This window comes from Bombina bombina, chromosome 4 (assembly GCF_027579735.1).
Source record: "Bombina bombina isolate aBomBom1 chromosome 4, aBomBom1.pri, whole genome shotgun sequence".
Taxonomy (NCBI): domain Eukaryota; kingdom Metazoa; phylum Chordata; class Amphibia; order Anura; family Bombinatoridae; genus Bombina; species Bombina bombina.
In genome coordinates, this window is record NC_069502.1 from 1036794529 (window position 1) to 1036818923 (window position 24395).

General features: G+C 39.2%; 1 protein-coding gene across 1 annotated transcript in view; it reads right to left on the reverse strand.

Annotated features, from left to right (window-relative positions):
- Nucleotides 1–8330: 8330 nt before the first annotated feature.
- The window catches only part of SNAP25 (synaptosome associated protein 25), a 212674-nt gene continuing 196609 nt past the window's right edge, over nt 8331–24395 (reverse strand). Inside the window, exon 8 of the mRNA XM_053712154.1 lies at nt 8331–9511. Within this exon, the coding sequence (XP_053568129.1) occupies nt 9443–9511 (69 nt within the window). The 3' untranslated portion in view covers nt 8331–9442. The remainder of the gene's footprint in view (nt 9512–24395) is intronic.

The window sequence follows — 24395 nt, forward strand, 5'->3', positions numbered from 1 at the left end:
GTGTTTATTTGAAAACCTAGCATGTATGGCTCTAGGTTATGGATATCAAGAATCCTTGATGTGGCACCATTTTTTAATGCAGTCCACTTATGTGTTTTGTGTGTGTATATTCCCTCATACTGTGTGATGATGAGAATAGAAACAAAATATATTTCCCAAACATATTTAAACTTATACGTATCTTAGGTGCTTCCTTCAATATGAATGCATTATTCTATAGAGCTATGTTTATTTTCCATATGTAAATTAGTGATGTCCGGTTCATGAACGAATCGTTCATTTGAACCGGATCTTTTCACTGAACTGAATGAATCAGTACACCAGACTGAACTGATTCGTTTGAAACAGTTCAGTTCTTGAGTCATCAGCAGCACTGGTAATATGATCCTAGAGTGAGTTCTGCTTCTGCTAACTCCTCCTTTAATGAATCACACAGCAGAATCTCACTCTAAGATCATATTACCAGTGTTGTTGAATCAGTGTACTGTTAGCTAACTCGTTTGCAAACGACTCAGTGTACTGTTAAGAGACTGATTCATTGCAAACGAGTTAGCTAACAGTACACTGATTCAAATAGAAGACCCTGTTCGTGACGTATATAACAGGGCGTGTTTATTTGTTTTGGGGAGTTTTTAACTTCTAAAGTCTGTTATTCACATCGCAGTGTAACTAACTTATATGTATATGAAGTGAGCGATGCCATAGCTGTAAAGAATGGCGTAATGCGGTCCTAACTGCAGTCTGTGTTGTGTACTGGCTGGGTTCGTTTTGTTGTTAAAATAATAAATGTTTCTTATTCTTAGACTTGTACTTTTAACAGTTGTGACAGAAATAAATGTGTTGAATTAAATCAGTGAGATGGTAAATTGTTTATATCCTTAATTTCTGTGCATTTTGTGTTTTTAAAGATTTAACACTTCACTTTCGTGAATAACCTTTGTATGTCCATTTAGGTGGGTGACTTTTGTGAAGTGCTTTTCTTTTCTCACAGTGTGTACCGGGCATTCAAAGATACCCCTAACTGCACCTAAATTAACCCTTACAAAAGTAGCAGGTCACAAACTTATATTTATAAACCAAAACTCTGTATGGCTTATAAATAAATATAAGGTTGAGACCTGCTGCTTCTGTAAGGGTTAATGATTCAAACATCGGATCAGCGGGCAGAGAGTCTGCAGTAAGAGAATCTGCAGCTCTGCATCACATGCTCAAGTGAATTGATGAATCGGTTCATGAATCGGTTCAGTTAATCGAACTGTCCGAAATGAACCGATTCATCTAAATGAACCGAACTTCCCATCACTAATGTAAATGCCTACTCCTTATGTTTTTAAAGTTTAGAGGAAATTTGAACAAAAGCACTTCTTAAAGTGATTGTAAAAGTTTAATGAATTAAAGCCCAGTATCTAAAATAATCTTAAAAACATGGGCACTTTAATTCATTAAACCTTACAAAGATGCTTCTTTTTTTTATATATGTACCATTTCGTTACAGTAAACATACCGCCGGTCCTCCGCCCCATCTCCTTCTGTATTTAGCATATCAATGACAAACCTGGCTTCCTTAAATTGTTGCGTGCCCCACGAGCTGAACACCAAAGGGGGCACGCAACAATTGGAGGAACAAGGATTGTTTTTGTTTTTTTAATAAACACAGGCCATTGTGGATTTTTATAGTCACTTATTAATTGGTGGGGGTAAAGGAGGGCCAATGTATATGCTGTGATTATAGAGAGATCCGTGATAAAAGATTACAGAGGAGTACTGTGCCAGACAAAGCAACAAGTATTTTTTCTGTCTGTAGTCGGATTATCTTTAGTTGGTGGGAAGCCACTCAAGAATAAACATAGCATCAATTGTACTAGATGACCCATTTAATCTATGGATATTTATGTCTTTTGGTTTCACTAATCCATATGATAAAATAATATATATTGCAGGCATTTGTATTGCTTTACTGTATTTGTCCATAACAGTGATTTCGGTTGGCTATTCCACTGGTAAATAGTTTCTTTCTGTTTAAAACTGTTTTAATTATTACATACCAGTAAATACAGCAGATTTGCATATTCAACAAATGCACAATAACCAGACAATGCAATAGCACTTAGGGGCCAATTTATCATAGTATGAGCGGACATGATATGATGTAACGTATCATGTCCGCCTCGGCCCCTTAGTCTGAACTTCAAATGAGTAGTAGATTTTTTTCTGACAAATTTTAAAGTTATGTCTGTTTCCACTCCTCCTGTATCATGTGACAGCCATCAGCCAATCACAAATGCATATACGTATATTCTATAAATTCTTGCACATGCTCAGTTAGAGCTGGTGACTCAAAAAGTGTAAATATAAAAAGACTGTGCACATTTTGTTAATGGAAGTAAATTGGAAAGTTGTTTAAAATTGCTGAACTATCTGAATAATGAAAGTTTAATTTTGACTTGAGTATCAAGTTCACCAAATGACAAAAAAAAAGCTTAATACTAATTTAATGTTAATAGATATTTCACAACGAAAACAATTCTAAGGGGCATAGTTATCAAGCTCCGTACGAAGCTTGAGGCCCCTTGTTTCCGGCTGCTCCATAACTTGTCCGCCTGCTCTGAGACGGCGGACAGAAATCAACCGGATCGAATACGATCGGGTTGATTGATATCCCCTGCTAGCGGCCAATCGGCTAATTTGCAGATGTATATTTCTTTAAATAATATAATGTTTTATATAAGACCTCTATTTATTTTATTACACATAGAACAGTATACCTGCAACCATAAAGTTAAGAAGGAAAAGGTTAAATGGACTAGATGTATTATATAAAATAATCTATAGTTACTAATTTAACACAATAGAAAACCAATTTGTGACCTGCATGGTATCTAATTGCTTTCACAAACTGGTCTTGTTTTTTTCTCATAAGTAACAAATCAATAAACATGCAAGTAAAAGCCTTATCGGTTACATTAATAAGCTGAAAATGCTCTTGAAAGTGTTTCACTGGGATGAAAGGTTGTTTGTGACCATGAAGATATATGTATCTCTTACATTTAGTCAGCAAATAGCGAGCACATCTGCCTGTGAAGGAAAATGATATTATAACTGTGCTGTGCTAAGCAATTCTTTGTATTTGATGCATGATACCTAGAACTGTATGCCAAGTAATTCAGTAATATTAACACTATAAGAGGCTGAGGTTAATATTAAGTCCTACATATTAGAACAAGAACTGATTATCCCCTATATCCTGAGCTATTGCAATGTAATGCTGGCACATAAGAATCAATGTACATGCTGTTTAATTTTCAATGCTATTTTTGACTTTAGGTATATTACACCAGTTTTCATTTATGTATTTATAAAATGTTTTACCAGGAAAAATACACTGAGATTTCTCTCGTTTTCAAGTATGTCCTAAGATATGCCAGCAATACATTACATATTGTACAAATAGTTATATTTTTACAAAGCTATACACAGACACAAGGTAGGTCTTTTTTATTATTTACAGTCTTTACAAGATTGATTTGTTTGTAAAGATAAAGAGATTTTTCTTTTCAAGGCTCTCAGGTTGCTGGAGGATTTGGTGGTTTTCAGGAGGTTATGCCACAGTTGAGGAGCTCTGAATGAAATTAGCGACCAACCAGCTTCCTTGTTGTAACGGGGAATGGAGAGAAGAGTGGAAGAAGAGGATCTTAAGTTATATGGGGAGTGGGGAGCAGGGGTGAGCATACTGCTCAGGTAGCACGGGAGTTTCTCAGAAAAGTGCTTATAGGCAAGGCAAGAAAGGTGAAGAAAGTGTCTAGAGTCAAGTGAGAGCCAGCTTAGTTCTTTTAACATATCACAATCATGAGTTCTGTAATCACATTGCAGGACAAATCGGCATAATGAGTTATATAGAGTTGCAAGTTTACTGAGATGGATCTGAGGCCCAGATTCATACACAACATCCCTGTAATCGATTGCTGGGATCAACATTTGTTGTACAATACGTTTCCTAGCCTCAAGATTTAGACAGGATTTATTTCTAAAAAAGGGTACAGTTTGGACAGTACTTTGTCAATATGAGGTCCAAATGACAGATTAGGATCAAGCCAAATACCGAGATACTTATAGGAGTTGACAGGGGCCAGCCTAAAGTTTGATAATGTAATTATGTTTAACTCTGTGTTATTTGACTTTTTAAATTTTGTATTTGTCCCAAAAAACATATTTACTGTTTTATCAGTGTTTAGACAGTAAGCACAAGTCCAATAACCCCACAACACCATTGAAGGTAATAAATTATTTCTTTATTAGAACATCAGAATCCAAATCATCACAGACAGCAACACCCTTAATCATGCATGATTTAGGGTGAATAACCCGAAACGTTGCTGTCTGTGATTTGGATTCTGATGTTCCAATATAGAAATAATTTATTACCTTCAATAGTGCTGTGGGGTTATTAGACTTGTGCTTACTGTGTAAGGGTGAATGCAGCAACCCTATCCCTACTGTGCACTTATGAAGAGGATTTGGTAAGGTGCTGTATATATCTGTTGCTATCAGTGTTTAGAAAGTTTATTTTTACAGATCCATCTTTTGATCCTGCTGCAACACAGCCTCAATTTGTGATATATTTGGTTTTGTTGCATATATTATAGTGTCATCTGTATACATGTATACAGTTGAGGTTTTGCAAACTAAGGGAAGGTAATTTATGAATATAGAGAACAAGAAGGGCCCTAAAATTGAACCCTGGGACATACCACATTACTTTGAGAGAGCTGGAGGAATTAGAAATAGAAACTGAGATCTGTCTGATAAGTAAGAGCAGAACCAGTTTAACAATTTATCATTTAATGCCATGCTTATTAACAACAGTGCCAAAGGCCTTTGCAAATCAAGGAAAATAGCTCCAGCCAGTTCGCCTTGTTCCTTTCATATCCCATATGTGCAACTAGCACATATACTATTAAAATGTTGTACACTGTTCTGCTGATGATTGTTATATTTATATATAAATATACCCCATCCCGTCCTTTTCGATCAATCTCTGACCTACTTCTCTCCACTCCTGTTATCTCTATGTCCCACTCCCGTCTCCAAGACTTCTCACGTGCTGCTGCTCCTGTCCTCTGGAATTCTCTACCCTGCTCCATAAGACTGTCTCCAACCTTGTATAGCTTCAGACGCTCCTTGAAAACATACCTATTTAGAGAGGCTTACCATCTCTCCTCCATCTCTAATCCTAACCAAAATAATTATTTGACTGCCTGACTCACTGCTGCAACTACAATCCATGTGACAAGCTACCCCAAACCATATGTCTCTGCACCTAAAACCTATAGACTGTGAGATCTCCGGAGCAGGGCCCTCTTCCTCCTGTACTAGATTTGTTTAGTTTGTTATGTTTTGAATTTTATCACAAATCCTTGTCATTGTATACTCCTATCTTTGTACCCAGCGCTACGGAACTTTGCGGCGCTATACAAATAAATTATAATAATAATAATGATGTGAATTATATGTGTCCTATGTGGGTGTCAGAGCCTTCTGCACCCAAAAAGCGTGTTGTGAGCAGATCCAGTGAGTCATTTATTATCAACCATGAAAATACAAGATTTAAGGGATCATTTTAATGGAGATTTTTCATTAAATATAGAAACAAAGATTTTGACAGCGGTTAAGAGCTAAAGGCCTCTATTTATCAAGCTGTCAACCGCAAATACGCTGGAATTCCGCAGCGTATTTGTGGCGAGCCTGATTCGCCTTAGTTATCAAACCCTACAGACCGACAAAAGTAGAATTTTAACTAGCAGGTACGCTCGGCACTTTTCCGGCCCAGCGTACCTGGTTTTCAATCCGCCGCCCTGGAGGCGGCGGATGCCATAGGGATCAATGGGAGTCTGAAAGCCGCGAAAGCTTATGTTCGCTGCTGCCCGATATCCCATTGATTCCTATGGTAATGTCTACACCTAACACCCTAACATGTACCCCGAGTCTAAACACCCCTAATCTGCCCCCCTTCACCGCCGCCACCTACATTATACTTATTAACCCCTAAACCGCTGCTCCCGGAGCCCACCGTCACTCTAATAAACTTATTAACCCCTAAACCGCCGCTCACGGACCCCGCCGCAACTAAATAAATTGTTTAACCCCTAAACCGCCGCTCCCGGAGCCCACCGCCACTCTAATAAACGTATTAATCCCTAAACCGCTGCTCACGGACCCCGCCGCAACTAAAGTGTTTAACCCCTAAACCGCCGCTCCCGAAGCCCACCGCCACCTACATTATATTTATTAACCCCTAATCTGCCCCCCCTACACCGCCGCCACTATATTAAATGTATTAACCCCTAAACCTAAGTCTAACCCTAACCCCCCCTAACTTAAATATAATTTAAATAAATCTAAATAAATTATTCCTATTTAAAACTAAATACTTACCTATAAGATTTCCCTAAAGTGTATGCTTATTTAAGTCTAGATTACGAGTAGAGTGCTATTTATAACTCCTGCTTGCATGATAACTCTGCTAGAAGGAAGTTTTTTGTGTGTCAGGTAGCGTGCATATTACAAGTCAAAAGTAAAGCGTTTTCACATGAGCAATAACTTCTCTGAAGTCGAGCTATCCCAATGCGCATTAAATTCAATAGCTCAAAAGTGAAAGCATTTACGTGCAACCTGTAATACAGACACTACTTCTGACGTGCTCAAAGAGCTGCGATAAAACTGCTTTTCACTTGTGCGCAACAGTTAGCGTGCCACTCGTAATCTATCCTTAGTTTGTAGGATAGTATTACGCTTATCCCAGCCACAGTATCTTTACTACCTTTAATGGAAGTGTATACCATGAATCACCTACCCTTTTAGTGAAGAAGTGCTTCCACAAATTACTTTTGCAACTTGAGATCATGTGTATGATTCCATTTATAGAATAGCTTTTGCAAAAATTAACCTTATACACGTACTGTGGGCATCCAGTGGTGAGAAAGACCAGATACTCTCTATCTGGCTTGTACAAATAAATGAAGTCTGATCCAGTGCATGAATAACAAAGTGTATCTCTTAATGTGGAGCCCTTTAAACTTGTATGAACATGGAACAAATGCAGGGTCATAGGATGCTCTGAATATCACATGAAATAATTTAATTAGGTACAAGATTTGGTGTAAGAAAAGAAAACAGGTGCAGTTCTCTCTGTCAACAAATAAATTACTAAACACAATTTCTTTCATTGGAAAATGCGGAAGTCTCCTCTTTTAAATACTGTACGTGACTCTCCCGATTGCACACTTCCATTGGGAAAATTATAAATATTTAAGTCAAATGACGCAGGGTTTAAGGTAAGAACCTAAGAACTTTTGCCAAAACAAACTGACACAAACACAAAAGAATAGCTCTTTCTTGCTTATTATGGAAGCTCCCTTATTACGGAAAATTTGATGACTGTCTATTTGTTTTATCTTTTGTGGTTTAGAGCTTAAATGCTCATGATATTATTAGATTTACCCAACAGAAGCTACCTATATTAAGTTACCTGACTTGTATACTAGCATGTAAACTATCCTATGAAAAAATTGACATGAAATGTAACAGCTATGTCAGTCTATTGTCTATGAAGTATGTTGTACTGAAATAAATCTTAATAGAGATGTGTTATGTAAAGAAAAAACAACAACACTGTGAGGAAGCACTTATACACCAGATATAATAGAATGAAGTCTGGACCTTTATATAATTTATTTAATTGCTTAATTAAAACAGACTTAAAGTAGAATAAACTACTTTTCACCAAGAGTCCAACATATTCTTTGTCTCTCCTCTCTTTTCTCACAATAATAATTTGCATTAATCGAGGTATCAGAAACAGACAGATTTTAACCTTCAAAGAAACATTGTAATTAAATCGTTAAGGCCTTCTATTCAAAAGTTAAAGGAATGGGATAAGAATGATTGCCTTCAATGGTTTGCCGTAATTAAGTGGAGCTACCTCTAATAAATAATGGCTGCTAAATGGGCTACCTATTTTCCCTGATCTTGGAGAAGTCAAATTTGTAGAAACATTAATTGATGCACAGCTTGGGCTTCTAACTAAGCAGTTAATTTACTATAGGATGCAGATTATGGGTTACATGAGTGAACTTCTCGTCTCTGCAAAGTCTTGTGTCAAAATATAGTAATTAATGACAAATGGGATATTGTAGTCTACCTAATTAATGTATATTTCATTCTATTGGTTCAAGTGTGAAGAAGAAACAGCTTCAGCATGTTCTGCAATTGGGTGTGAATTAATGAGGCTCTTCATTTATTTAAGAACACAAACAAGGAAATAAAAACACAGATTTCAGATTTATAATTTTAATTGTTTTAAACTAGCTACAAAATGTCAATCACTTAACAACCTGACAGGAGACAGAAGGAATTTAATAGTACATGCTGCAATGATATTGATTTCACAGTTTATCTAGAGATCAATCATTTAGAATATTGTCTTATTATTAATATACTTAAACATCTCAGCGATTTGGTGTGCATAGCTCTAGGTAAGCAACAGAGAAAATTACTTAAAATAAACCACATAGGGATTAGTGGCTAACTAGACTCAGCCTTATAAAATTTACATATCTGTACCATTTAAATTGTAGTCATTTCCTCAAAAAGAGGATCCTCAAAACAGTATCCAAACCATATATTACAACCATATTTATTTTATAGATTACCAGCAAAAAAATGCATATTTTAGCTGGACATTTGTGCCAAGTCCATCCTTTGGAACAAAAGAGCATGATCATGGTTAAATATAACAATATATTGACAGAAAAGTGGCACTACTGCAAACTTGCTGGTATAACATAGTCCCAACAGTGTCCAAATACTCAGCATGCTTTTATTTGATGTGCTACTGCCATGATAAGATCTTTTATGTAGGCATCTAAATGTCTATTTATTTCCATGCATAAATGCATAACTCACATCACTTGTAGTGCAATGCTTATTATAGTAATATAGATCCACGTTCTAATTATGAAATTATAATAACAGATGGAGGCAATGAAAAACCGTGGACAGCATTTTGAACAGCTTAAATATAATGACATCAAAAACAGAGGATGGCAGTAGCTCTATGGAATGTCACAGTTTTACAAGAACAATACTGTATAGTTCAAGGTCAACAGCACGTTTAACATTCCTACATTGTTGTCATTCATAAAAAAAATTCAAACAAACAAAAACATAATAGTGAGCTATATCACTATATACAACCTTTGGAAAGGAAGATACCTAGAAAATAAAATAAATTACAAGTAGAATTTTTGGAAAGCTGACAAATTACACAGGACAACATTTACAGTGGAAGGTGATATGTGCAAACCTATTAGGTAAATACCATGATAAAAGCATGAAAGTACTGTCTAGTAGGACAGTATTGAGATGAAAATACACTTTTTTGGCTCTAACCACTGCCAAGCATCTTTGTTGCACGTTGATTGGCCTCATCAATCCTGGCTTTGTTGGAATCAGCCTGGGAAAAAAAGAGAGGAAAAATATATATAAGTCCACACTGAGACACAAATTGGTAATAAGAAAAATACACAGGAAACAGTGTTGCCCATTTATTTATATCATATCACTGAAGATGATCACATTAGCTCATATAGCTCAAAACAAGAGATTACTTGTGGACTATTTGGTATCACCTACTGTGTTACATAACAGAAAAATATATCAGAAAACATTTTTGTAGACTTAAGAAGCTCCACTGTATTTAACTTTTTCTCTTCAAAGGACACTGAATAGCCTAGTTAAAATCCAAGTAGAATAAAGTTGCTGTGTAAACTCAAACTGCATGTAATTTTAATATTAAAAAAAAAAAAGCTTTATGAACAGTTATTTGTATATCCTAATGGGTCTTGCATTCACACAAGCATTTAATAGTTTATACCTCCTGAAATGGCCTTGGAAGCTGTTTTAGATCTGTTAATATTAATAGAGTTCAGATTATAATGGAGTTTTAACGTATACTATAATGGAATTTAAAAAACATAATTTATGCTTACCTGATAAATTTATTTCTCTTGTAGTGTATCCAGTCCACGGATCATCCATTACTTGTGGGATATTCTCCTTCCCAACAGGAAGTTGCAAGAGGATCACCCACAGCAGAGCTGCTATTTAGCTCCTCCCCTCACATGTCATATCCAGTCATTCGACCGAAAACAAACAGAGAAAGGAGAAACCATAGGGTGCAGTGGTGACTGTAGTTTAATTAAAATTTAGACCTGCCTTAAAAGGACAGGGCGGGCCATGGACTGGATACACTACAAGAGAAATACATTTATCAGGTAAGCATAAATTATGTTTTCTCTTGTTAAGTGTATCCAGTCCACGGATCATCCATTACTTGTGGGATACCAATACCAAAGCTAAAGTACACGGATGATGGGAGGGACAAGGCAGGATTAAGCGGAAGGAACCACTGCCTGAAGAACCTTTCTCCCACACACCGCCTCCGAAGAAGCAAAAGTATCAAATTTGTAAAATTTTGAAAAAGTGTGAAGCGAAGACCAAGCCTTGCAAATCTGTTCAACAGAGGCCTCATTTTTGAAGGCCCAGGTGGAAGCCACAGCTCTAGTAGAATGAGCTGTAATCCTTTCAGAGGGCTGCTGTCCAGCAGTCTCATAGGCTAGGCGTATTACGCTCCGAAGCCAAAAGGAAAGAGAGGTTGCCGAAGCTTTTTGACCTCTCCTCTGTCCAGAGTAAACGACAAACAGGAAAGATGTTTGACGAAAATCCTTAATAGCTTGTAAGTAAAACTTCAAGGCACGAACTACGTCCAGATTATGTAAAAGACGTTCCTTCTTTGAAGAAGGATTAGGGCACAACGATGGAACAACAATCTCTTGATTGATATTCTTGTTAGAAACCACCTTAGGTAAAAACCCAGGTTTGGTATGCAGAACTACCTTATCTGCATGAAACATCAGATAGGGAGAATCACATTGTAAGGCAGATAGCTCAGAGACTCTCCGAGCCGAGGAAATAGCCATCAAAAACAGAACTTTCCAAGATAAAAGTTTAATATCAATGGAATGAAGGGGTTCAAACGGAACTCCTTGAAGAACCTTAAGAACCAAGTTTAAGCTCCACGGGGGAGCAACATGTTTAAACACAGGCTTAATTCTAACCAAAGCCTGGCAAAATGCCTGGACGTCTGGAACCTCTGCCAGACGCTTGTGCAAAAGAATAGACAGAGCAGAAATCTGTCCCTTTAAGGAACTAGCTGATAATCCTTTGTCCAAGCCCTCTTGGAGAAAAGACAATATTCTAGGAATCCTAACTTTACTCCATGAGTAATTTTTGGATTCACACCAATAAAGATATTTACTCCATATCTTGTGGTAGATTTTCCTGGTAACAGGCTTTCGTGCCTGTATTAAAGTATCAATGACTAACTCGGAGAAGCCACGCTTTGATAGAATCAAGCGTTCAATCTCCATGCAGTCAGTCTCAGAGAAATTAGATTTGGATGATTGAAAGGACCTTGTATCAGAAGGTCCTGTCTTAGAGGCAGAGTCCATGGTGGAAAGGATGATATGTCCACTAGATCTGCATACCAAGTCCTGCGTGGCCACGCAGGTGCTATCAGAATCACCGATGCTCTCTCCTGTTTGATTTTGGCAATCAGTCGAGGGAGCAGAGGAAACGGTGGAAACACGTAAGCCAGGTTGAAGAACCAAGGCACTGCTAAAGCATCTATCAGCGTCGCTTCTGGGTCCCTGGACCTGGATCCGTAACAAGGAAGCTTGGCGTTCTGGCGAGACGCCATGAGATCCAACTCTGGTTTGCCCCAACGATGAATCAACTGAGCAAACACCTCCGGATGGAGTTCCCACTCCCCCGGATGGAAAGTCTGACGACTTAGAAAATCCGCTTCCCAGTTCTCCACGCCTGGGATATGGATGGACAGGTGGCAAGAGTGGTACTCTGCCCAGCGAATTATTTTTGAGACTTCTAACATCGCTAGGGAACTCCTGGTTCCCCCTTGATGGTTGATGTAAGCCACAGTCGTGATGTTGTCCGACTGAAATCTGATGAACCTCAGTGTTGCTAACTGAGGCCAAGCCAGAAGAGCATTGAATATCGCTCTTAACTCCAGAATATATATTGGAAGGAGTTTCTCCTCCTGAGTCCACAATCCCTGTGCCTTCAGGGAATTCCAGACTGCACCCCAACCTAGAAGGCTGGCATCTGTTGTTACAATTGTCCAATCTGGCCTACGAAAGGTCATACCCTTGGACAGGTGTACCCGAGACAACCACCAGAGAAGAGAATCTCTGGTCTCTTGATCCAGATTTAGCAGAGGGGACAAATCTGTGTAATCCCCATTCCACTGACTCAGCATGCATAATTGCAGCGGTCTGAGATGAAGGCACGCAAATGGCACTATGTCCATTGCCGCTACCATTAAGCCGATTACCTCCATACACTGAGCTACCGAAGGGCGCGGAATGGAGTGAAGAACACGGCAAGCATTTAGAAGTTTTGATAACCTGGAATCCGTCAGGTAAATTTTCATTTCTACAGAATCTATAAGAGTCCCTAAGAAGGAGACTTGTGAGTGGGGATAGAGAACTCTTTTCCTCGTTCACTTTCCACCCGTGCGACCTCAGAAATGCCAGAACTCTGTATGAGACTTGGCAACTTGAAAGCTTGACGCCTGTATCAGGATGTCGTCTAGATACGGAGCCACCGATATGCCTCGCGGTCTTAGAACCGCCAGAAGTGAGCCCAGAACCTTTGTAAAGATTCTCGGGGCTGTAGCGAACCCGAAGGGAAGAGCTACAAATTGGTAATGCCTGTCTAGAAAGGCAAACCTTAGAAACCGATGATGATCTTTGTGAATCGGTATGTGAAGGTAGGTAGGCATCCTTTAAGTCCACTGTGGTCATGTACTGACCTTCTTGGATCATGGGTAGGATGGTCCGAATAGTTTCCATTTTGAAAGATGGAACTCTGAGGAATTTGTTTAAGATCTTTAGATCCAAAATTGGTCTGAAGGTTCCCTCTTTTTTGGGAACCACAAACAGATTTGAATAAAAACCCTGTCCTTGTTCCGTCCGCGGAACTGGATGGATCACTCCCATAACTAGGAGGTCTTGCACACAGCGTAGGAATGCCTCTTTCTTTATCTGATTTGCAGATAGCCTTGAAAGATGAAATCTCCCTTGTGGAGGGGAAGCTTTGAAGTCCAGAAGATATCCCTGAGATATGATCTCCAACGCCCAGGGATCCTGAACATCTCTTGCCCACGCCTGGGCAAAGAGAGAAAGTCTGCCCCCTACTAGATCCGTCGCCGGATAGGGGGCCGTTCCTTCATGCTGTCTTAGAGGCAGCAGCAGGCTTTCTGGCCTGCTTGCCTTTGTTCCAGGACTGGTTAGGTTTCCAGGTCTGCTTAGATTGAGCAAAAGTTCCCTCTTGTTTTGAAGCGAGGAAGTTGATGCTGCACCTGCCTTGAAATTTCGAAAGGCACGAAAATTAGACTGTTTGGCCTTTGCTTTGGCCCTGTCCTGAGGAAGGGTGTGACCCTTACCTCCAGTAATGTCAGCAATAATTTCCTTCAAACCAGGCCCGAATAAGGTCTGCCCCTTGAAAGGAATGTTGAGTAATTTAGATTTTGAAGTCACGTCAGCTGACCAGGATTTAAGCCATAGCGCCCTACGCGCTTGGATGGCGAATCCGGAATTCTTAGCCGTTAGTTTAGTCAAATGAACAATGGCATCAGAAACAAATGAGTTAGTTAGCTTAAGTGTTCTAAGCTTGTCAATAATTTCAGTCAATGGAGCTGTATGGATGGCCTCTTCCAGGGCCTCAAACCAGAATGCCGCCGCGGCCGTGACAGGCGCAATGCATGCAAGGGGCTGTAAAATAAAACCTTGTTGAATAAACATTTTCTTAAGGTAACCCTCCAATTTTTTATCCATTGGATCTGAAAAAGCACAACTGTCCTCAACCGGGATAGTAGTACGCTTTGCTAAAGTAGAAACTGCTCCCTCCACCTTAGGGACCGTCTGCCATAAGTCCCGTGTAGTGGCGTCTATTGGAAACATTTTTCTAAATATAGGAGGTGGGGAAAAAGGCACACCCGGTCTATCCCACTCCTTGCTAATAATTTCTGTAAGCCTTTTAGGTATAGGAAAAACATCAGTACACACCGGTACCGCATAGTATTTATCCAGCCTACACAATTTCTCTGGTACTGCAACTGTGTTACAGTCATTCAGAGCAGCTAATACCTCCCCAAGCAACACACGGAGGTTCTCAAGCTTAAATTTAAAATTAGAAATCTCTGAATCAGGTTTCCCCGAATCAGAGATGTCACCCACAGACTGAAGCTCTCCGTCCTCATGATCTGCATATTGTGACACAGTATCAGACATGGCCCTTACAGCATCTGCGCGCTCTGTATTTCTCCTAACCCCAGAGCAATCGCGCTTGCCTCTTAATTCAGGCAACCTGGATAATACCTCTGACAGGGTATTATTCATGATTGCAGCCATGTCCTGCAAGGTAATCGCTATGGGCGTCCCTAATGTAATTGGCGCCATATTAGCGTGCATCCCCTGAGCGGGAGGCGAAGGGTCTGACACGTGGGGAGAGTTAGTCGGCATAACTTCCCCCTCGTCAGAATCTTCTGGTGATATTTCTTTCATAGTTAAAGACTGATCTTTACTGTTTAAGGTGAAATCAATACATTTAGTACACATTCTCCTATGGGGCTCCACCATGGCTTTCAAACATAATGAACAAGTAGTTTCCTCTGTGTCAGACATGTTTAAACAGACTAGCAATGAGACTAGCAAGCTTGGAAAACACTTTAAACAAGTTTACAAGCAATATAAAAACGTTACTGCACCTTTAAGAAACACAAATTTTGTCAAAATTTGAAATAACAGTGAAAAAAGGCAGTTACACTAACGAAATTTTTACAGTGTATGTAACAAGTTAGCAGAGCATTGCACCCACTTGCAAATGGATGATTAACCCCTTAATACCCAAAACTGAATAATAAAAGACAAAAACGTTTTTTGTTTTTTTTCAAATAGTCACAACTGCCACAGCTCTACTGTGGCTTTTTACCTCCCTCAAAAACAACTTTGAAGCCTTTTGAGCCCTCCAGAGATGTCCTGGATCATGCAGGAAGAAGCTGGATGTCTGTGTCTGTAATTTTTGCAGTGCAAAAAACCGCTAAAATAGGCCCCTCCCACTCATATTACAACAGTGGAAAGCCTAAGGAAACTGTTTCTAGGCAAAATTCAAGCCAGCCATGTGGAAAAAAACTAGGCCCCAATAAGTTTTATCACCAAATACATATAAAAAAACGATTAAACATGCCAGCAAACGTTTTATATTACATTTTTATAAGAGTATGTATCTCTATTAATAAGCCTGATACCAGTCGCTATCACTGCATTTAAGGCTTTACTTACATTAGTTCGGTATCAGCAGCATTTTCGAGCAAATTCCATCCCTAGAAAAATATTAACTGCACATACCTTATTGCAGGAAAACCTGCACGCCATTCCCTCTCTGAAGTTACCTCACTCCTCAGAATATGTAAGAACAGCCATGGATCTTAGTTACTTCTGCTAAGATCATAGAAAACGCAGGCAGATTCTTCTTCTAAATACTGCCTGAGATAAACAGTACACTCCGGCACCATTTAAAAATAACAAACTTTTGATTGAAGAATAAACTAAGTATAAAACACCACACTCCTCTTACGACCTCCATCTTGGTTGAGGCTTGCAAGAGAATGACTGGATATGACAGTTAGGGGAGGAGCTATATAGCAGCTCTGCTGTGGGTGATCCTCTTGCAACTTCCTGTTGGGAAGGAGAATATCCCACAAGTAATGGATGATCCGTGGACTGGATACACTTAACAAGAGAAATTAAGAATATGTTTGTATACATACATACATTATATATATATATGCCATACTTTCTATCTTTTGTGTTAATAATTTTGTTTTGTAATTTTCCCTTTGGGTTTTGCACCCAGGCTTGGCTGGGCTTAACTGCCTGTGTCCCTGATATCTGTGCAGCTGTCTGTGAGTGCCAGTGAGCATAGGGCTGTGAGTTTTACAGGGTCATGGGATGTAGACCTAGTCTGGTTTAAGAATGCTTCTGTGTTTTGTATTTGTGTAGAGAAATTACAAAGGGTCTGTGTCATCGTTGTTTGTATCTCAGTATGTTTGTTTAAAAGCATGCATTGTGTGGCTGTAGGTTAGGGACCCAGGAAGAAAGAGACCTTAATGTGGTCCTGGGACTTTCACCATTTGACCAAATGCTGTAACTTACTTTTCCATTTTGCTTTTAATCTAGCTGTGTGCTTCCAAGAGAGTGTCAGACTTTATATGTGTGTTGTATATACACTAGTGAGTTTGGGGTCACTTAGAAATGTCCTTGTTTTTGAAAGAAAAGCAAATTTCTTATTCCATTAAAATAACATCAAATTAATCAGAAATACAGTGTAGACATTGTTAATGTTGTAAATGACTATTGCAGCTAGAAATGGCATATCTACATATGTCAGCATAGCTGAAAACTGTTGTGCTGATTAAAGAAGCAATAAAACTGGCCTTCATTAGACTAGTTGCTTGTCTGCAGCATCAGCAATTGTGGGTTCGATTACAGACTCAAGATCTCTAGAAACAAAGAACTTTCTTTGGAAATTTGTTAGTCTATTCTTGTTCTGAGAAGTGAGAAATTGCCAAGAAACTGAAGGTCTCATATAACACTGTGTACTACTCACAGACCATACAAAACTGGCTCTCACCAGAATATAAAGAGGAATGGAAAGCCCTGGTACACAACTGAGCAAGAGGAAAAATACATTAGAGTGTCTAGTTTGAGAAACAGATGCATCGCATGTCCTCAACTGGCAGCTTCATTAAATAGTACCCACAAAACGTCAGTCTCAACGTCAACGGTTAAGAGGTGACTCTGGGGGGCTGGCCTTCTATGCAGAGTTGCAAAGAAAAAGCCATATCTTAGACTGGCCATTAAAAAAAAAAAAAAAAGATTAAAGGGACACTGTACCCAAAAAATTTCTTTTGTGATTCAGATTGAGCATGACATTTTAAGCAACTTTCTAATTTACTCCTATTATCAAATTTTCTTCTTTCTCTTGGTATCTTTATTTGAAATGCAAGAATGTAAGTTTAGATGCCGGCCCATTTTTGGTGAACAACCTGGGTTGTCCTTGTTGATTGGTGGATAAATTCATCCACCAATAAAAAAGTGCTGCCCAGAGTACTGAAACCAAAAAAAGCTTAGATGTCTTCTTTTTCAAATAATGATAGCAAGAGAACGAAGAAAAATTGATAATAGGAGTAAATTAGAAAGTTGCTTAAAATTGTATGCTCTTTCTGAATTACAAAAGACATTTTTTGGGTACAGTGTCCCTTTAAGATGGGCAAAAGAACACAAACACTGGACAGAGGAAGATTTGAAAAAAAAGTGCTATGGACAGATGAATCTAAGTTTGAGGTGTTCGGATCACAAAGAAGAAGAACATTCGTGAGAAGCTCACCAAATGAAAAGATGCTGGAGGAGTGCTTGATGCCATCTGTCAAGCACGGTGGAGGTCATGTGATGGTATAAGGGGCTTTGGTGGTGGTAAAGTGGGAAATGTATACAGGGTAAAAGGGAACTTGAAGAAGGAAGGCTATCACTACATTTTGCGGTCCATGCCATACCCTGTGGACGGCACTTGATTGGAGCAAATTTCGTCCTACAACAGAACAATGACCCAAAGCACAGCTCCAAACTATGCAAGACCTATTAAGGGAATAAATGCAGTCACCAGATCTCAACCCTATTATTGTAATGCTCGTGGGATATTCCACGATCAGACCGAACTGCGTCAAGCCAGAATGATAGGGAATATCCCAGAGCAGAGAATGTTCGCAAGATGAGGTAAGCGGCACTCACCACAGGCAGGATAGTCTTCGGCGGCAACAGGCAGGGAATCAGAGAAAGGCAGTTCAGGGGCAAACCAAATGAAGGGTCAGGCAGGCAGGACTTGGCAATGGCAAAGTAGTCCAAAGGTAAACCACTAGAATGGTCAGGCAGGCAGGGTTTGGCAATGGTAAAGCAGTCCAGGGGTAAACCACTAGAATGGTCAGACAGGCAGGGTTTGGCAACGGTAAAGCAGTCCAAGGGTAAACCACTAGAATGGTCAGGCAGGCAGGGTTTGGCAACGGTAAAGCAGTCCAAGGGTGAACCACTAGAACGGTCAGGCAGGGTTTGGCAACAGAGAGGCAATCCAGAACAATAGGGTTTAATCAAGCAGAGTGGTCAGACAAGCAGAGTTCAGCAGCAGTATATCAATCCAGCAATTTAGCGGTTAACAGGCAGAGTAGTCAGACATGCAGGGTTCAACATCAATAAGGCAATTCAGAGAATAACGATCTATCACACCCAGGAGCACACAAAGTAACACCTATACTTGGGCAGTGATAAATCGTTCTGAGCAACTTACATAGGCGCAGGATTTGCGCCACAGGAATCCGGACCAGCATCAGAGAGAGGAACGTGTGGCGATGACATCAGCACCGCACGCTTCCGGACCTGACACTGCCCCTGACAATGAGCAGGGAAGGAGACGCCGCACCTTGCAACAGCTAGAGCGGCGCTGCGTGACAATTATGGTATGTAAGAAGTGCCCATCAAGCCAATCCAACTTGTTGGAGGTGCTTCAGGAAGCATGAGGTGAAATCTGTTCAGATTACCTCAACAAATTGACAACTAGAATGCCAAAGGTCTGCAAGGCTGTAATTGTAGCATATGGAGGATTCTTTGATGAAAGCAAAGTTTGAAAGACAATTATTATTTCACTTAAAACACATTCAGCTAGATTATGAGTTTGGCGTTATGAGTGAAAAAGCAGCGTTATGCTTCATAACGCTGCTTTTTCCCTACCGCTGCTATTACAAGTCTTGCAGGTATAGCTGTACCGCACACTTTATTGGCCGTCACGCAACGTCAGTACCACACTTTAAGAAAAGTCCTTTTTCGAGTTTTGCCTGGGAGGCCAAAAAGTGAGCGGTACACCCTATACTGACAAGATTCGTACCACCATCTAAAGTCAGTAGTTATGAGTTTTACGTTACAAAGCTGTAGCATAAAACTCATAACTAAAGTGTTACAAAGTACACTAACACCCATAAACTACCTATTAACCCCTAAACCGAGGCCCTCCCACATCGCAAACACTAAAATAAAATGATTAACCCCTAATCTGCCACTCCGGACATCGCCTCCACTTATAAAATGTATTAACCCCTATTCTGCTGCTCCCCGACATCGTCGCCACTATAATAAAATTATTAACCCCTAAACCGCCGCCCTCCCGCATCAAAAACACTATTTAAATATAATTAACCCTTAATCTGCCGTCTGCCCACTCCGCCGCTATAATAAACCTATTAACCCTTAAACCTAACCCTAACGTAACCCTAACCCTAACTTAAATATAATTAAAATAAATCTAAATAAAACCTACTAATAATAACTAACTCCTATTTAAAACTAAATACATACTTACCTGTAAAATAAACCCTAAGCTAGCTACAATATAACTAATAGTTATATTGTAGCTATCTTAGGTTTTATTTTTATTTCACAGCTAAATGTGTATTTATTTTAACTAGGTAGACTAGTTAGTAAATAGTTATTAACTATTTACTAGCTACCTAGTTAAAATAAATACAAATTTACCTGTAAAATAAAACCTAACCTGAGTTACACTAACACCTAACATTACAATAAAATTAAATAAATTAAATTAACAAAATACATTTATCTAAATTACAAAAAAAATAAACACTAAATTACACAAAATAAAAAAAGAAATGATAAAAAATAAAAACGAATTACGCCTAATCCAATAGCCCTATCAAAATAGAAAAGCCCCCCCAAAATAAAAAAACTCTAGCCTACACTAAACTGCCAATGGCCCTTAAAAGGGCCTTTTGCATGGCATTGCCCCAAAGAAATCAGCTCTTTTACCTGTAAAAAAAAATACAAACAACCGCCAACAGTAAAACCCACCACCCACACAACCAACCCCACCCAAATAAAATCCTATCTAAATAAACCTAAGCTAACCATTGCCCTGAAAAGGGCATTTGGATGGGCATTGCTCTTAAAAGGGCATTTAGCTCTTTTGCATTGCCCAAAACCCTAAGCTAAAAATAAAACCCACCCAATAAACCCTTAAAAAAACCTAACACTAACCCCCGACGATCCACTTACAGTTTTTGAAGACCGGACATCCAGTCTCATCGAAGCCGGCAGAAGTCCTCATCGAAGCCGGCAGAAGTCTTCGTCCAAGCGGGCAGAAGTCTTCATCCAGACGGCATCTTCTATCTTCATCCATCCGGCACGGGTCCATCTTGAAGACATCCGGCGCGGAGTATCCTCTTCTTCCGATGGCTGTTGAAGAATGAAGTTTCCCTTTAAATTACGTCATCCAAGATGGCGTCCCTTACATTCTGATTGGCTGATATAATTCTGCCAATAGGAATTAAGGGGGAAAAAATCCTATTGGCTGTTGCAATCAGCAAATAGGATTGAGCTTTCATCCTATTGGCTAATCCAATCAGCCAATAGGATTGAGCTCGCATTCTATTGGCTATTCCAATCAGCCAATAGAATGCAAGCTCAATCCTATTGGCTGATTGGATCAGCCAATAGGATGAAAACTCAATCCTACTGGCTGATTGCAACAGCCAATAGGATTTTTTCTCCCTTAATTCCTATTGGCTGATAGAATTCTATCAGCCAATCGGAATGTAAGGGATGCCATCTTGGATGACGTCATTTAAAGGGAAACTTCATTCTTCAACAGCCATCGGAAGAAGAGGATGCTCCGAGCTGGATGTCTTGAAGATGCACCCGCTCCACGCCGGATGGATGAAGATAGAAGATGCAGTCTGGATGAAGACTTCTGCCGGCTTGGATGAAGACTTCTGCCGCCTGGATGAGGATGGATGTCCGGTCTTCAAAAACTGTAAGTGGATCGTCGGGGGTTAGTGTTTTTTTAAGGTTTATTGGGTGGGTTTTATTTTTAGCTTAGGGTTTTGGGCAATGTAAAAGAGCAAATGCCCTTTTAAGAGCAATGCCCATCCAAATGTCCTTTTCAGGGCAATGGTTAGCTTAGGTTTATTTAGATAGGATTTTATTTGGGGGGTTTGGTTGTGTGGGTGGTGGGTTTTACTGTTGAGGGGTTGTTTGTATTTTTTTTACAGGTAAAAGAGCTGATTTCTTTGGGGCAATGCCCCGCAAAAGGCCCTTTTGAGGTCCATTGGCAGTTTAGTGTAGGCTAGGGTTTTTTTATGGGGGGGGGGGGTTATTTTGATAAGGCTATTAGATTAGGAGTAATTCGTTTTTATTTTTGATAATTTCTTTTTTTATTTTGTGTAATTTAATTTTTATTTTTTGTAATTTAGATAAATGTATTTTGCCAATTTGATTTATTTAATTTTATTGTAATGTTAGGTGTTAGTGTAACTCAGGTTAGGTTTTATTTTACAGGTAACTTTGTATTTATTTTAACTAGGTAGCTAGTAAATAGTTAATAACTATTTACTAACTACTCTACCTAGTTAAAATAAATACAAACTTAGCTGTGAAATAAAAATAAAACCTAATATAGCTACAATGTAACTATTAGTTATATTGTAGCTAGCTTAGGGTTTATTTTACAGGTAAGTATTTAGTTTTAAATAGGAATGATTTAGTTAATAGTAAGTTTCATTTAGAATTATTTTAATTATATTAAAGTTAGGGGTGTTAGGGTTACGTTAGGGTTAGACTTAGGGTTACGTTAGGGGTTAATATAATTATTTAGTGTTAGTGATGTGGGAGGCCAGAGGTTAAGGGGTTAGTAACTTTAGTATAGTGGCGGTGGTGACATTGGGGTGGCAGGTTAGGGGTTAATAAATCTATGTAGGTGGCGGTGACGTTGGGGGCGGTAGATTAGAGGTTAATAAATTTATGTAGGTGGCGGCGACATTGGGGGCGGCAGATTAGAGGTTAATAAGTTTATGTAGGTGGTGGCGACATTCGGCAGATTAGGGGTTAATAAGTGTAATGTAGGTGTCAGCGATGTTGGGGGCGGCAGATTAGGGGTGTTTAGACTCGGGGTTTATATTAGGGTGTTAGGTTTAAACATACATTTTTTTTCCCCATAGACATCAATGGGGCTGCGTTACGGAGCTTTACGCTCCGCGATTGCAGGTGTTAGGCTTTTTTTTAACCGTCTCTCCCCATTGATGTCTATGGGGAAATCGTGCACAAGCACGTCAAAACACCGCTTGTATTTGGGTGTAGTATAGAGCTCAACGCAACCATATCGCCCGCACAAGCGCTATTAAAGGTGAGCGGTGAAAATAACTTGCAAGTTATTAGTGAGCAGCCATAACGCAAAACTCGTAATCTGGCTGATTATTTCTAACCTTGTCAATGACTTCATTTCCCATTCAAACTAATTTCTTGAATGTTTTTATGGAAAATAAGGAAATGTCTAAGTGACCCCAAACTTTTCAACGCTAGTGTGTGTGTGTATATATATAGATAGATAGAGATGAACGGACTGACCAATGGAATAAAACAGAAGGAGAATATGTAATTAAATAGAGCCATTAAGAGAAAAATCGAAAGAGACTGAGAAAATAGATTTTGTGAACTGTGTAGCTGAAGTAGAGACATAGGGGTATATTTATCAATGTGCGAGTGAACATGATACGAAGTAGCGTATCATGTCCGCTGCACAACGATAAATGCCGACAACATACGCTGTCGGCATTTATCATTGCACCAGCAGTTCTTGTGAACTTCTGTTGCAATGCCGCCCCCTGCAGATTCGCGGCTGCTAGCAGGGGGTGTCAATCAACCCGATTGTATTCGATCAGGTTCATTTCTGTCCGCGGCCTCAGAGCAGGCGGACAAGTTATGGAGCAGCGGTCTTTAGACCGCTGCTTCATAACTTCTGTTTCCGGCGAGCCTTCGGAGCTTGATAATTCGGCCCCATTGCATTGTTTTATATCCTTTTGTTTTGATGTGTTTAGTGAAACATTTTGGTCTAGATTAAACAAGGGGCCTCAAGCTCCATACGGAGTTTACTAAATATGCCCCTCATTGACAAATAAAGTTAGGAAAAAAAGTTAAAAGAAAAAAGACAAATATAAATTGAATTGTGTAAAGGGTTGTGTAGCACTGAGGCAGAAGATTACTTTAACTGTCATAAGTTATCATTGTCTCCTTTTCAATCCATCAGATTTTCCACCTGAAGTTAATTGCATGACTTTTAACAGACTTTTACATCTGAAGTCATTCCATCCCACTGAAGACCCTATGATAAGCTGTTTATCACAAGCTTTTAAAACACATTTATAGAGACAAACACTCCAATATTTTACACAAGGACAATACAAAAGTGGAGGTTTAATCCATAAAAAAACACTTTTCCAAATATGTTTTGCAAAATATGATGACTTTTAAAATTCAGCATTATCAGCTCTAAAGCTCATTTCCAGCTGCTTTGTAAAGTATATAATTGCTGTTTGCAGATACAGGTGGCCCTCGTTTTGCGCCGGTTCAATTTGCGCCGTTTCAGAATAACGCCCTTTATTTTCAGTCATGTGACTGCTATTGAAAAGCACTGAGAAGCAGCACATTGATTAAAATAAGGGCAGGCCAGTAGGTGGAGCTGTCTGATTGTGTTGCAGCAAAGATATGCAAGCCAAGCAGGCTGAAATTAATCAGTGTGAACAGATCAGACCTGAGCTATCGAGCAGCTTTCAAAGCAACAAATTCTAGCAGCCGTGAGGGAAACCTCCCTTTCTTCTTCCATACCAGCTGCTTGAGGTGAGGGTGCCTATAAATCATTCCAGACTGGAATGCATAGAATAGCTGCAGACCCGATATTAGCTAAAAGTTTATGCTACTGTTTCAATGCAGGAACCTTTTTGCAGAAAAATGCAAGTGATACTGTTTATAATGCTGTTTAGCATTTATAGTCGTCATGTCAAAGCTTTAAAGATAATGTATTATAGATTACTTATGTCAATTTTGAGAGGGGCCTGGAACCTAACTCCCTCACTTCCCATTGACTTACATTGTAAACTGGGTTTCAATTTAGCTGTTCTGCTCATCATCATTTCATAAAAAAAAAAAAAAATGCTGCTCAAATCATACTTCTAAATTCTGAAACTTTCAGTGGAAAACGTTCATTAGAACATATATGATTGCAATGGAATGTATGAAAGTTTTAAAAAAAATTATCCTTTATAAAATCACACACAATTATACAGATTGGCAACAGATTTTCCTAAATAC